This window comes from Hypomesus transpacificus, chromosome 11 (assembly GCF_021917145.1).
Source record: "Hypomesus transpacificus isolate Combined female chromosome 11, fHypTra1, whole genome shotgun sequence".
NCBI classification, from domain to species: Eukaryota; Metazoa; Chordata; class Actinopteri; order Osmeriformes; family Osmeridae; genus Hypomesus; species Hypomesus transpacificus.
This window is the reverse complement of record NC_061070.1, coordinates 11,082,166-11,095,673: the sequence shown is the minus strand read 5'-3', so window position 1 is coordinate 11,095,673 and position 13,508 is coordinate 11,082,166. Positions and strand designations below refer to the sequence as shown.

Sequence of the window (13,508 nt, the reverse complement as noted above, 5' to 3'; positions counted from 1 at the left end):
AATCATGTCAATGTACTTGTTACTCATAGCAATTGACTCAAATCAATGTGGGCGTGACATCATCAAACAACCAAGAGGATAAAGATACTCAGGTCACATCAAAGTCCAGGTCACATCAAGCCGTGCCAAACAGAGGAATGACGTGGACAACATGTGAACCAGTCTTAAAGTTAGAACAATATTTGCAATATCTGTTTTTGTAATCCAGACAGTGCACACATATTGGTAGATGTGTTTGTAGTATGAAAAATATACTGAATGATAACAAAAAAAGGTTCAAGTTTCAAAAGGTACTCAAAGAGTAAAAAATGATACTGTAAACCAATGCAAAACTTGGATAGTCTTCAGAGAATAGACTCATAGTAAATGCTTGGGCGGTGTGGCCTTAGCTTGAGCTATTAACCTGAGCTATCGGATACCTCAGGTTAATGATTCATCACTCGTGTTTGCTCTTTGGATCCCTCCTCTTGGATGTGTCCAATAACTACAAATCAAATGGCACACATCATGTCGCTTGCCTCGGTTACAGCTGACCAAGCATTACCTGAACACAATTGATGTGTTGGGATTTTATTGGTTCTTAGTATGTCTGACGTACTGGAGTAGATAGCACAGTGACACACCACAATTGATGGAGGCTGAAGTTTTGTGTCAGTGAGTCCTTATCTCAACTTTACTTTCTGTAGGTCAATACAGCATATCAGTCCACTCGTATTGGCGCAGAGGTAAAAGTGTTGCTCAAGGGGCTAGACTGTGGAAAGTCACAGTAGGTGAAAATAAGTCTGTTTGCTCCTGTTCCACCAGTGCAATGTTTCCTTAGAAAGTCTCTAAGCTCTCTGTGTGGTGGTGGACACATTTTCTGTATAGTACACACACACACACACACAAACCTTCATATACACAGGAAAACACATACCCTTATCTAACAGCACATTTCCCTGTGACCTTATGGATATATTTGGTGGCAGTGGGATATCGGGGGGAGACAGGAAGCCAGTCTAATGTGGTCGGGAGTTCAAAAGGTTATCATAATCAACAGTAACAAAGTCCTGTGCATGTGGCAAACCTAATGACCAGGGATCCTACTGAACATCGTGAATGTATTAAGCTAAGGCCAAGATGTAGGGCATACGGCTCAGAAGGTACAACATGTAGTTATTGTGAGCAAAGCAAAGTAAGACCGGGTGAACTATAATCTCCAAAGGTACCAAAGTTCACACTGAACCTTTTGGCAGAAACAAGTTTGTTTAAGAGGTGTTAGACATATAGTACTGTATGTGTTTTGCTGAAGGCAATTCCCAAGAGCACTGTGGCATTTCTTGTCAACTGACCTCACACACCAGACTGTTCGACCTAAATGTCCATGATGACCAATGACTTTAACAAGCACAAAACACACGCATTGCAAGAATGGCAGTAAAAATGCTCAATATATTCCATCAACAAATCTATTTGGCAATGTGTTTCGTAAAGGCCTAGATAGTGAGAGAAGGTTAAGGAGTATTACACATCTCTGGTTTTGTACAAAACAATGAATCTTATCATTGTGAAACCTCAGCACCGATAGGGTGCAAAGACAACACATTTAAGTTTTTATTCATGACTAGTCTATCCCAGTTTGAAAGTTCATCCCAGGCAATCTGCAGTATACAACGTGACAATGTGGAATGAGAGAACTAAAAAAGAATAGTTATGAAAAAGAAAAAAAAAAAAAGGTTTTTGATTTGACTTATTTTCCCTCTTCTGCAGAACACTGCCATCTAGTGGTGCACAAAAAACACATTGGTCCTTTTTAGACAATACACACTGACAGTCTTTCTAAAACCCTTTCAGTCCTTCTAGTTTTTACCTTAAAGACATTTTTAGATCCTATTAGAGACTTAAACATTCATCCAGGCTGAGCACGACAGTCATTCATTTAAATCTCTTATTAAAAGTATTCTCACCAAGCAACAATATAAATGTCCAAATCAACACAAATAACATTTTGGAAAAGTTTTAATGCCATTATTGCAAATTTATAAAATCCAGATGTTCTGTAAGAAAACCACAATGTAAAGGCATTTACTCAGCTGGGTTTCATTACAAATACATTCAGTTATCAAAAAACACTCTTTCAAAACATCAGTGGGGACTTGAAACAATATCACAGAGTATTTACCGTCATAGTGCATTTTTACATGTATATCACTGCTTTCAAGACTCATTTGAAATCAAATATGAACCTTCTGGTCCATTGGCACGTTTATACAGGTAACAAGGTTTGGCCTAAAAGTGAATATTTTGTTGGTGGTGTTATCAGTAACAAAAGTATTTGGGGAGCCATGGATGGAGGAGGTCATGTTAGTCATTCAATTCACTAGAGGTGCCACACTGGCTAAACACTGAAAGCAATGTATAACTGGTGAATAAGGTATGATGGTGTGCATCAGACACTGTAGCCCTCTCAGACAAACGCCATGTCCTTCTGAATAAGTGCACTGAGTTAAATGACTGTCCAGGAGTCCAAAATAGGAGTTGAACATGCCTTGTATGTGTAGTGTATTGCTTATCAATCACTTTTGTTAAGTATACATTCATTCAAGTACACAAAACACAAGTGCCTAATACAACAAGCACATGCTACTGGTGGAATGAGGAGATGACTAGCCTTCTTCCTGGAACACAGCTCTTCCTGGTGTCATTAGTAAGATGACTCACTGTCACACTGTGGGAAGATGACTTACGGGCAGTCAGCCCACTACTGCATTACACCTCAATCTCAGAGTGTGGTAGGAGGGTTTAGGGTGGACCACCAGCCTTCATTCACTAGTAATGTCCTTTTAAAGGCTCCAATCTAAATGTACTGAAGAGCAACTGAAACTAGGGCAGGACAAAAATGATCTAATCTGTTCTAATCTCATCAAGAGAACTGTGCATCTTCAGACAAAAAGCTGTTGTAGTTATGACTGACTGAAAGGAATGTGAGCAAATCTCATGCTACTATTCCTGAGGTATAACCATTCCCATGTGCTAACACAGCAAGCTTCTCAGTCCTGATTTGTGAAGAGCAAACTGGAAGTTTAGCGGAATCCGGCTTGGTCACACTCCAATCCCTGAGGACTTCCATCTACAGTAGGCCAAAAGCTCTAACATCACAGCTCTTTTCAATGCATCTTTTCTTTCAAAATGATTTCCATGGGTAAACATTAGACAAGTGCCAACTGTCAGTATCTCACCAACAAATTGTAAAACAAGTATTCGAGTGACTCAGTGGTTAAGCAATGGAAAAGAAACAAATGAAAAACTGCATTTGAACTCAAAGGAACCTCAATGTTACATAAACCAAAGCCACTCTGTCTAGTTAGCCATTTTGTGCATAGGCTAATGTGAGAAAGCAAGGGGTTAGAGCCTGTTAATTAAGCAAAGATCACAAGCCAATTGCCTCCACCTGCATACAAAACATGGTATAACGAGAGAACGCAAGCATACATATTGCCAATATAATCCATGATGTAAAAAATAAAATGGAAGATCATACATGTGCTGGTCGTCACTGTCCCTGAATGCAATCACAAAAGGTGAGGACTTTTTGGGGACATGGAAGAGAGAGAGGACAGAACACTGGGGTAGGGTATAGGGTACAAAGCAGTAAACATGGGAGCAGACAGCTGGCCCAAGTGACATCTGACACTGGCTAGGGTGGAAGGTGTCCATGTGTCCTTTCAAAAGGCGGGTCACTTGGTGAAGGATGGAGAGGGGGGTTCACAGGTCAGTTGCTCTTGAGCAGCTCAATGCAGCCCTGCAGAAGGCCCACATTGTTCTGGGGGTGTCAGAGGGAAAAGAGGCGTCACTTTAACTTAGGTACATACAAAACAATATCTTAGCAAAAGCTTTAGGGTGACAATCTCATCAGGTCTTTGAGATATCGTTAAGGCGTGTCGAATGAATCCACAGAATTAGGGAAGTTGAAATGTATAAAAGAACAAAATAGTATTATACGCCGATTATGTTTTGTGTATATTTTGTTTGTTTTGTTGACATTCTATAGATAAATAGACCTGTGTTTTGAAGAAACTTTCCGTCTACAGAGAGGTAACATGAGGATTCTGCATAGATAGCACTCACCTTAGCATGTTTTATCTCCAGCTCAGCCATCTCTATGAGGTTCTTCCGGAAGGCCACAACCCGCCTGCCCTTGAAACTAGTGAGCTCTGTGAAGGAAGGTTCAAGATTTCACTTGAAACGCCACAGCACAAATACGATACAGCAGCCCAGTTCCACACCCACTCTCCAGCTGACCTTTCTTCCCAGACTCTGAGAGTTTGTCAAACTTCTTCAGGCACTGTTGCTGGTGCTCCTCTGCCTGGGCTACGTCTTTGCTCCTCATCCGGGCCTTCTCCAGGGCCTTGTTGGAGTTCTCGTAGTCAGCAAGGGCACGGGCTCGTCTGTACAGAAGGTCCTGATAAACACATAAACCATGTTGCTGTTTTACTCCAAAAAGAACCATATGGTAACAATGCACAGCCTTGGTAATTCTGGTAAGATGGCTGACCAAACTTGAAACAAAGCTGTCTGTGTGTTATATGTTTGTGGTTCTGTCTGTAGCAGAGGGCTGCAGCTCACCTTGGCAGCCTGGATGTCCCTCATGTAGTATCTCAGGAGCTCTGTGAGTTTCAGCTCCTGGTCAGATGATACTCTGCCCTCCACTTTCTGCAGGGTGGTGACAAGAAGACAAAAAACAACCCATATTAGAAAAGATTTGAAGAAGTGGGTAAAGTGTAGGAAGGTTGAGCAGGACAGAACTAAAGATCCTTACCCTGAGCTTCTCAAACAAGTCAGCAAACTTCTCAATGTGCCTTTAAAGTAAAACAAATGATCAAATGTCCAATTGAATCTTCAGTGTTGTTCTTGATCTCTGTCGCATGAAAACAATCTCGTGTTTCTCTAAGAAATATGTGTCATTTGTACTCACTTTTTAAGTGCCGTGTTGTCGTCAGCTGAAAGACTGTTCAACGTGGCGGAGATGTGAATGTAATCGTCAGCTACATCTACGCATGGGGACAAGTGCAATCAGTGTATCGTTCCATAAATCATCCATTGTTACCATGTGGGGGGGAAAACTAAAAACACTTGTCATTTATACTTTTGTGAGAGCGTGTCATTTTCTCCGCTTTGGCTGTAGAGTCTTTAATCTTGCCAGAATAATCCAAAAGGAAGACTTTTTCTTGCTCAAAGAAGTCGTCAACTTCCTGCAACAAACAACCCCAGCCCCGCCAGAAAAGGTTTAGAATTAAAAAATCGAAATTTATATAATGATTCTATAATATATAATAATACGAAAATCACAAACACATTTTTCGTCCAAGATATGCAGAAGCCACACCTTAATCCCTGAGAGGATGACTTCATCAGCGGTCTTAACCATGTTCTTGAAGAATCCCCCAAACATCTCCTTTGCATTTTTTCTCCGCACAGTCAGCTGACGTCAGCAAAGAAAAACAACAATAAGAAATCTCAAAAGTCAATGTCAGATCACATTGATATGAATCATTCTAATAACGCATTCATTTAGTCGAGGCTTTTATCCAAAGCAGTAGATCCGACCTTCAACCTCTGGATCTGCAGTCTGATTCTCTACCACTGAGCTACACCCACCTACATGAAGTGCATTACAATGGAATCCACACTGAAACCTGCTCATTTACAACGAGAATGTCCAAACATTATTTCCGGAGCTAATTAAAACCCTCAGCTCGATTGGCTACAGACCAAACCAGCTGAATTCAGCAGGATTCGTGTGGCCTTCCTTCCCCCCCCATTAACCCCTCCCGCCCCATGCCATTCTCTTAGCCCCATACCGCCTGACAGGGAAAGGAAGTAGGTTAAGCACTTGAAAGCACGTGGTCAGTCGGACTCACATCCTGGTCGTACTCCAAGAATATCTGGAAGTTTCTGTCCTTGCTTAGAACAGAATGAGAGGACAGCCTCTGCAGGAAGATTTCATGGACCTGTACGGTCTTCTTAAACACCGCCAGGTACTCACTGAAATACAGAACACGGGACATACCCACATACCCCATTCACAGGACATCATGGCTGCAACGATTGTATTCACGTATCTAAAACAAAACACTTTCAGTCAAATTTGACTGATGAATATTGTCTGGAATTTTGTGTGAAGGGGCCAAACATACGCCTCCAGCTCCTGCTTCATCTTGGTGTACTCCTCCTTGGTCATAGAGGCTTCACCCTCCCCTAGCTTGTGCATTTTATCCCTTGGGCTCTCAAAGTCTGGCTTTGGAGGTGCTGGCGGAATCTGTAGAGACAGGAGTAATGAATAAATGTAAATATAGGAGGAAAGTGGGAGGAAGGTGAGAGGGACACAGAGAGAAGGGTAAGTGTGTGAGTGTTAGATCCTCCTAGCTGTCAGTCCCAGTATGCATTGGAGGATACATGCGTCTTTACAACTCTAAAACTACTATGGTTAGGGTTGCAAATTTCCTCAACCCCAAATGAGGGACACTTTCTTCCAGGTGTGCACACGCACATGCGCGCGCGCCAACAGCTGACCAACAATAATGGAAATCGCAAGCTTCCATTAGCCATACCATAAACCTACTAATTTCAGTGTAATTTTGGCAAACCACTAATGTACTCGCTTAGATGTATTGTTCATAGCAATAGTCAGACAATTATTACAAGTTTCTCATTTTGACACACGATAACGCTCACCTCACCAGTGGCCAGATCACACACACTGTCACAGCAACAGTCCTGTCCCATAGCAACGTTTGCGTGAGTTTTGGCGCTTTTACAGTAGCCTATTATTGGCCGGCGAGGCTGTGATTGGAATACAGGACTGGAGCTGTCCCTGACGGGATAAATCAAAATCCCCCAGAATTCGGGATGTCTCGGACCATTCGGGACGGTTGGCAACCCTAACAAAGGTCCATAAGAGAAACCGATTGCATCTTTCCACTAACGCTTTCCGATGGTGAGGAAAACCACAAGCACAGAGATACAAGAAATATCTGTGGATGTGTGTGAGCAGGATCAACTAAAGATAGACTTACAATGAGACCAGCGTAATCCTCAGTCTCGACCAGTGTATCGTGAAGCCAGATAAAGTCCTCATGCTGTCTGGGAACAGAAAAATCCTGCTTCTGGAAGGAACTGAGTGTGGTCTGAAAAGACAGATTAAATACCACCCCGAGTATTACAAGATATATTATTTGAGTAATGCAGGCAGAAGATTTAAAAAAAGGCAGACTCTTTACCTTGGTATGGACAGTAAACTTGACTTTGTCTCTTTCACAGAGTGCATCAGGAATGTCAATGAGCAGAGAGGCATCATTGTTCAGGTCCACAGACACTGAACGTGCCTACATCAGAAAACACAAGGACAGTAAACAGTAACTAACTGCAGCATTATAAATTCTTCTAAACTTATTTTCTTTGAGATCAACATGAACTGTTCACAAGTATGTGACTGTCAGTTACTAACTCAATAAACCACTTTGCTGGTCTGTACTAACTGGACTGGATTAGAACATTAAAGTGGTGAATATCAGACTGGAATGCAACCCTATAAAAAATCTATAAATATTGGCAGACTGCCGTAAATTCATGTACATGTACTGTATGAGAATGGACAATGAGTGCAATTCCTCTCGTGTGCTTCAGCAACATTACGATTACAGGAAGTATCCACTAAAGCTGCTGAAGCTGCTGGCTAGCTAGTTGTTACAAAGTGCAGAAAACAATCAGTATTTCAGCGAAAGTATTGCATTCAAAATTATCGAGCAAGAGAAATAGACTGGAGGGTTGACTCGGTGCAACCAAGCATTGTAGCAACAAAGAAAAACCAGCTGGATTGTGATAACTTGTTAAAACGGCTAACCTAGCTAGACAGCTAATCTAAATGATCTGTCTGTAAGTAAACAAAATTGTTATATGATACGTAAACGACAACGAGTCATTTACCTTGTCTTTTTCGCTTTCATCAATGGATGATGTCATGATCGGAAAAAAAAACTTGACAGATAGTCAGAAAAATAGTTTTAAACGTTGCTACAGTAGATAGGCTCACCAGGCCAGATAGCTGTCAACACTGTGCCGTGCCTAGTTTACCACTAGTCTTCACTCTTCAGGATTGACCCATTTCGATTTTTGTCCTATGACTGAGGAAGATGGTTAGATCCCGCCCTGAACTATTTTGAATGGACATCGTCGACTTCACAATTCCAACGATTGCGTTTGCGGTAAGTCAATCAAACACGTGTCTAGGCTACATAGTGATATGGAACAAACTCGTGCAACTTGCTAGCTCCGACCAAACTAGCTACAGTTTAGTGAATCTAGCGTTCAGATGGGGTGATAATCATTTGGGTTACGTTTAGGTAAGTGTTCGACCTGTTTTTGACCGTTTGTGACCCCACAAATGTGCGACAATGCATGTTTACCAAACGTTGAGATGTGCCCCGCGTAGTCAAGCAAACAGGCTGGTTTTAGGACTGGCCTCAGACTTCGGCTTCACGTCCTCTGTGAACAGCTTCTCCACATCACATTCAAGCAGAGCACGTAAGAAAAACAGTGAATACAGTGCCGTGGATAGTGAGCGATATTCTTTACTTATCAAAACGGTCGTTTCCTCTAAAGTAAGTTGTCAAACCCCAGAGACCCTACAAGAAGAAGATTCTTACGTCTATGGACCTGTTGTAAAATCTCAAATACCTTCTCAAAGACTTGTACCGAAAGCACCAAAGATCCATCACCCTTTAGTGAACCCTGACAGGACGTGTGAAATGGGGGGAGGACCAGGACCTCCAACGCAAATCGTTTTACAGAGGGGTAAAGGCATGCACTCGGTTCCTAGTGTGACTCGCATCCTTCAGCAGACCATGTCCCCAGAGCAAGTGTATGTTTTGGAAAGGTGGAGGAGGAGGATGATTGCAGAGCTGGGAGAAGAAGGCTTTAGAGAGTACAGTCAAAGTAAGTAGACCCCAATCTCAAGTGTATACGTTTAATAAAGAAGTCAGAAAACATCATATCAAGTTATGATTGTGTATTATAATAAATCAAATGTGTTTATGTTAAGATCTATTCAGACAAGGGAAGCTTTTTCATACAGTTGTGGAGAACTTTCTGGGACTGGTAGATGAGACACCTGGGGTAGACACGGAACCTAAAGAGATGTCAGAATGCCCACCAGAGACAGAGGGCTACATGGAGAGTATCCGTCATGTATTGGAGGATGTCAGTGGAGTGAGAGCCATCGAAAGCACTGTAAATCATGCAACCCTTGGCTACCTGGGCATAGTGGACTGTGTGGCCAATTACAGGTAAAACAACAATGTGGCCTACTGATCATTCAGACCGACACCATCTGTGCATCATCTTTTAGTTACATGGTTTTAGTCCCCAATTTTCTAAAACTCGTATATTCTTCTAGGGGTGTGCGGTGTGTCATCGACTGGAAGACTTCAGAGAAGCCCAAACCTTACCTCAGTAACACCTATGACAATCCTCTTCAGGTGGCAGCTTATATTGGGGCCTTAAACAATGACGACAACTACAGTTACCAGGTACGACTGTCATCCTCCAATCGAATGAGCAAACCTTCTTTTGCTATCGGTACTGGATCATCCACTGTCTCCCTATAGGTGGAAAATGGACTGATAGTTGTGGCCTATAAGGATGGAACACCAGCCCACCCTCACCCAATCAGCTCCGAGCAGGTTCTGCATTACTGGGAGAAATGGCTGGTCCGCCTGGAGGAATATACTGAAGGAAAGTGATCTCAGTCATTTCCTGCTTGACTGGAATTAATCCCGTGACCTGCTTTACACAAACACTGTGTGAACAATGTGTTTGTATGATCATGTGATCTACCAACTTCTGAGGTTGGTATGGAGAACACCAGTGTTGACTGTGCGGTCTTGAGGCCTCACCCTCAGATTGACCTCAAGCTATTATACATCATTGATGCCCCACCATTTTTTTTAATAAATATATATTTTTATGTTGAGTAAACTCCACTTTCATTTTGGTAGAATACAGACAAAAAATATCCTTAATTTCATTCTTTCACTTTAAATGACAAATTCAACTAAGGCTGGTGGTAACATCTCCACACCAAAGGCACCTGGTTCCTGAACTGGTGGTTTTCTTCTGATCTGTAGATCCATCAGTATTTGGACACACTGCACTGTGTCTTAAAAAGTATTACCGAAGACAGACATAAGGCACACATGTTTGTTATTGTCAGTAACTGTCACTGATAACATGGTTTATTTCATATGACAACAGTCAAAGTCGAACCAGAAGTCAAATAATATGTGCACTTATGTCAAAGACTCAATGAATGGGTAGGGAGGCTGGTTGCCTGAGATTGCGCCTCCAAAAATTGTTTGATTTCACATATATTTAATGTTACCAATAACTACATGGGGAGCACATTCATATGTGGTTTGTTTCATACTATGATATATACATTAAGTAAAAGCATTGTTGAACAGCATTTTATATTAAATAAGCTACAGTATTTGAGCTCAGTCGAGACTCAATTTACCAACAATTATCAACATTATTGTTGAACGTTATACATTCTGCTCAACGGCACACTTATGTTTCTTTAGATTCCGCATACAGGAGAAACATTTCCCACATTGGGGGCATATGTAAGGTTTTTCCCCAGAGTGCACATGCAGATGTGCTTTAAGATTGTTGGCTTGGCTGAAACTCTTCCAACACACAGTGCACGAAAATGGCTTCTCCCCCGTGTGAACTCGGCTGTGTCTCACCAGGTTGTGAGCCACGCTGAAGCTTTTGCCACAGACCTCACAGACAAAAGGCTTTTCTCCCGTGTGAGTTCGCTGGTGAAGATTAAGGCTGTTCTGTGTGCCGAACGTCTTCTGGCACAGAGGGCAGCTAAACGGCTTCCCCTCCGTGTGTGTGAGTTTGTGCGTGTTCAAATATCTCACGGTGCTGTAGCTCTGGCCACAGATGTCGCAGGTCAAGTGCTTCCCGCCTGCGTGCACCTGCCGGTGGCTTCTAAGAGCGTAAGGACTCGGAAAACACTTTCCACAATCCTCGCAGGTGTGATTGATGTCCCCTGTGTGCATCCGTTCGTGATGTTTGAAATACTGAGCGGATCGGAAACTCTTCCCACACTCGGAGCAGTTGTAAGGTTTCTCATTCGTGTGTGTCGACTTGTGAACCTTCAGGGAACTGTTTTGGTTGAAGCTTTTCCCGCAGACGTCGCATATGAATGCTCTTTCTCCCGTGTGAATGCGCTGGTGGACCTTGAGATAGCTGGATTGGGTGAAACTCTTCCGGCATACCTCACAGGGGAATGCCTTGACTCCAGTGTGAGTGTGCTGATGACGATTCAGGTTGGCCCTCAACGCAAAACTCTTCCCACACGTCTTGCAACTCAACAATTTCTCTCCGGTGTGAACTCGTTGGTGTACATTCAGGGAACCTTTCATGGAAAAGCCTCTGCCGCATATGTCACATATATAAGGCTTGTCCCCTGTATGAGTCCTTTCGTGACACCTCAGGCCGCTGCTCTGGCTGAAACATTTGCCACAAATGCTACATTTAAACCGTTTCTGCCCTTTGTGAACGGTGAGCTGGTGCACTTTTAAACTCCTTTGAGTTGTGAAACTCTTGCCGCACGTGGCGCACTCGAACGGCCTCTCCCCCCTGTGCGTCCTCTGGTGTTGCACCGCGTCGCTTCTTCTGTCGAAGCCCCTCCCACACTGGCTGCAGCGGAATCTCTTCTCCTCCTTGTGGGCGGCTATTCTGTGTGCTCTGAGGCTACATTTCGCGGGGAGTAGCTTTTCACATAAAGCACATTTGGTCTTGTGCTCTCCTTTAGAAGCCACCTGGTGTTCTTTAAGATGGCTGGGGGTGCCGAACATTTTGCCGCAGTATGTGCACATGAATCGCTTCTCCCTCTTGTGTACTACCAGTTGGTGTACTTTGACACTGTGTTTGGCTGAAAATCCCCTATTACACTGTGTGCATTTGAATGGCTTCTCTCCACTGTGCACAAGCTGGTGGGCTTTGAGATGACTTTGCTTCCTGAAAGCCTTCCCACAGAGGCCACAGTTTATGTTAGAGGCCGCCTTGCCATGGTTCTTCTTGCATCTCCTCGGTCGCAAGGTCATAGGAATTGCAGTGGGAGCCATGTTTCTGGGATCACGGACACTGTCTTTAGGAGTAGGATGGTGCGTTTCTGAAGGCTCTACCGATGACAGCTGTGTCTCCATCTCCTTGTCTCCCAAGGGCTCCTCCAGGAGTTTCTCTTTGGTCAGCGATCCCGGTCGCAGTCTCTGTTCCTTCTGGATGCTCCATTGAAGACTTTCCATCGCATTGTCTGTGGACTGTGAGAGAGGTTAGTAGTACAAATAAGACATTTCCATTCATGAAATAGCCGTCACTCGCCATGTGAAAATGAAAAAAGTTCCTATGAAAGTACAGTCTAGAGATACACTGCAATAGATTACTGGATTGAACATATTTGAATAAATTAAACACTTGGTGCTGAAGACTTACCTTACTGTAGGGGACTCCTAAAACAGACCCAGAACACACCACTGTGATCTCTTTTCCATCTCTACTGGTGTGCACTGAAACATGATGTGTAGGATTTCAATGCATGCACAAATGAAAAAAATATGAAATTAAAGAAGCTGTAACAAAATGTATACGTCAAGAAACAAGATTATCGTCCACCTTTCTCTGTTTCTTCCATTCTCGACCGTTCATCCATTCCCTGATGAAGCCTCGGTGCTTCATTCTCCCTTTGTCTCACCGCCATCTCCGAGTGCAGGGCAGAAGTATCTTCAAATATGAGACAAATGATCTTCTCCATGGCCTCTTTGGTCAGTCTCTTCATGATGTACAACAGCTATGGAGGGCATAAGTTAAACTATTGAGTTCAGAAGTCCTACTGTTGGCTAACTTGTCAACTAAGACATTTAAAAAATTCACATTCACTAAGGTGGTGCACCTCCACAAGTACTAACATGCCATATCACATGCGATGTTGCAAAAACCTAACTTTGAATCTCCTACTAAATGTAGATAACTAGCCAGCAAAGTAACTTTACCTCTGGTTCTTGTACTGACCGGCTTCTTGGTTCACTGTCATTGACAACAATACATGCCATTTCAGAAACAGCAGTGCGTTCTTCGTTTATTCTACTTATTTCACGAACGGCTTCGTCAACTAAAAGTTGCATTACGGTGGCAAGTTTATCATACAAAGTCGTCATTTTACTATACAAACTGAGTTACTTCGAGCTGAACGGTTGTTTTGATCGTAAAGTGATTTAGTAGCAACGTTTTACGACAGTCGGTGGTTTACGCTTCAACGTTCCAAATAGACTGCTGCCATCTAGTGGTAAAATTTCCAGGAAAGGAAGGCTATGGTTGAATGTTTTACATTCTAACATAACTAACCGAATGGAAACCATCTGTTTCATGGGCGTATCTAGCCCTTTTTCAAAGTTTCATTA

At 42.7% G+C, this 13,508-nt stretch overlaps 3 protein-coding genes across 3 annotated transcripts; 1 reads left to right on the top strand and 2 right to left on the bottom strand.

Annotated features, from left to right (window-relative positions):
• Window positions 1-1,980: 1,980 nt before the first annotated feature.
• snx5 (sorting nexin 5) lies at window positions 1,981-8,127 on the bottom strand. The gene is made up of 13 exons (XM_047028967.1): window positions 7,966-8,127; window positions 7,260-7,364; window positions 7,056-7,166; window positions 6,177-6,298; window positions 5,901-6,024; window positions 5,366-5,461; window positions 5,126-5,231; window positions 4,955-5,030; window positions 4,799-4,838; window positions 4,606-4,692; window positions 4,282-4,441; window positions 4,108-4,193; window positions 1,981-3,802 (listed from the first exon to the last, which is right to left on the bottom strand). The coding sequence occupies exons 1-13, from the start codon at window positions 7,999-8,001 to the stop codon at window positions 3,752-3,754; spliced, it is 1,200 nt and encodes a 399-aa protein (XP_046884923.1). The 5' UTR covers window positions 8,002-8,127; the 3' UTR covers window positions 1,981-3,751.
• Window positions 8,128-8,250: 123 nt separating this feature from the next.
• On the top strand, window positions 8,251-9,947 carry mgme1 (mitochondrial genome maintenance exonuclease 1). Its single transcript, XM_047028968.1, has 4 exons — window positions 8,251-8,973; window positions 9,080-9,323; window positions 9,434-9,566; window positions 9,645-9,947. The coding sequence occupies exons 1-4, from the start codon at window positions 8,433-8,435 to the stop codon at window positions 9,777-9,779; spliced, it is 1,053 nt and encodes a 350-aa protein (XP_046884924.1). The 5' UTR covers window positions 8,251-8,432; the 3' UTR covers window positions 9,780-9,947.
• A 297-nt stretch (window positions 9,948-10,244) lies between these two features.
• On the bottom strand, window positions 10,245-13,334 carry LOC124473473 (oocyte zinc finger protein XlCOF6-like). The gene is made up of 4 exons (XM_047028935.1): window positions 13,101-13,334; window positions 12,724-12,898; window positions 12,544-12,617; window positions 10,245-12,371 (listed from the first exon to the last, which is right to left on the bottom strand). Exons 1-4 carry the CDS (start codon window positions 13,263-13,265, stop codon window positions 10,581-10,583), a joined length of 2,205 nt encoding a protein of 734 aa, XP_046884891.1. The 5' UTR covers window positions 13,266-13,334; the 3' UTR covers window positions 10,245-10,580.
• Between the last annotated feature and the right edge of the window lie 174 nt (window positions 13,335-13,508).

Coding starts and splice junctions, on each gene's coding strand:
- snx5 (XM_047028967.1), bottom strand. CDS start 8,001: ATGACATCATCCATTGATGAAAGCGAAAAAGACAAG. Junction 6,299..7,055: donor AGGATTACGCTGGTCTCATT/GTAAGTCTATCT, acceptor CTGTCTCTACAG/ATTCCGCCAGCACCTCCAAA. Junction 5,232..5,365: donor TCATCCTCTCAGGGATTAAG/GTGTGGCTTCTG, acceptor TGTTTGTTGCAG/GAAGTTGACGACTTCTTTGA.
- mgme1 (XM_047028968.1), top strand. CDS start 8,433: ATGCATGTTTACCAAACGTTGAGATGTGCCCCGCGTAGTCAAGCAAAC. Junction 8,974..9,079: donor CTTTAGAGAGTACAGTCAAA/GTAAGTAGACCC, acceptor GTTTATGTTAAG/ATCTATTCAGACAAGGGAAG. Junction 9,567..9,644: donor ACGACAACTACAGTTACCAG/GTACGACTGTCA, acceptor GTCTCCCTATAG/GTGGAAAATGGACTGATAGT.
- LOC124473473 (XM_047028935.1), bottom strand. CDS start 13,265: ATGACGACTTTGTATGATAAACTTGCCACCGTAATGCAACTTTTAGTT. Junction 12,899..13,100: donor GGTCAGTACAAGAACCAGAG/GTAAAGTTACTT, acceptor TGCCCTCCATAG/CTGTTGTACATCATGAAGAG. Junction 12,372..12,543: donor TAGGAGTCCCCTACAGTAAG/GTAAGTCTTCAG, acceptor CCTCTCTCACAG/TCCACAGACAATGCGATGGA.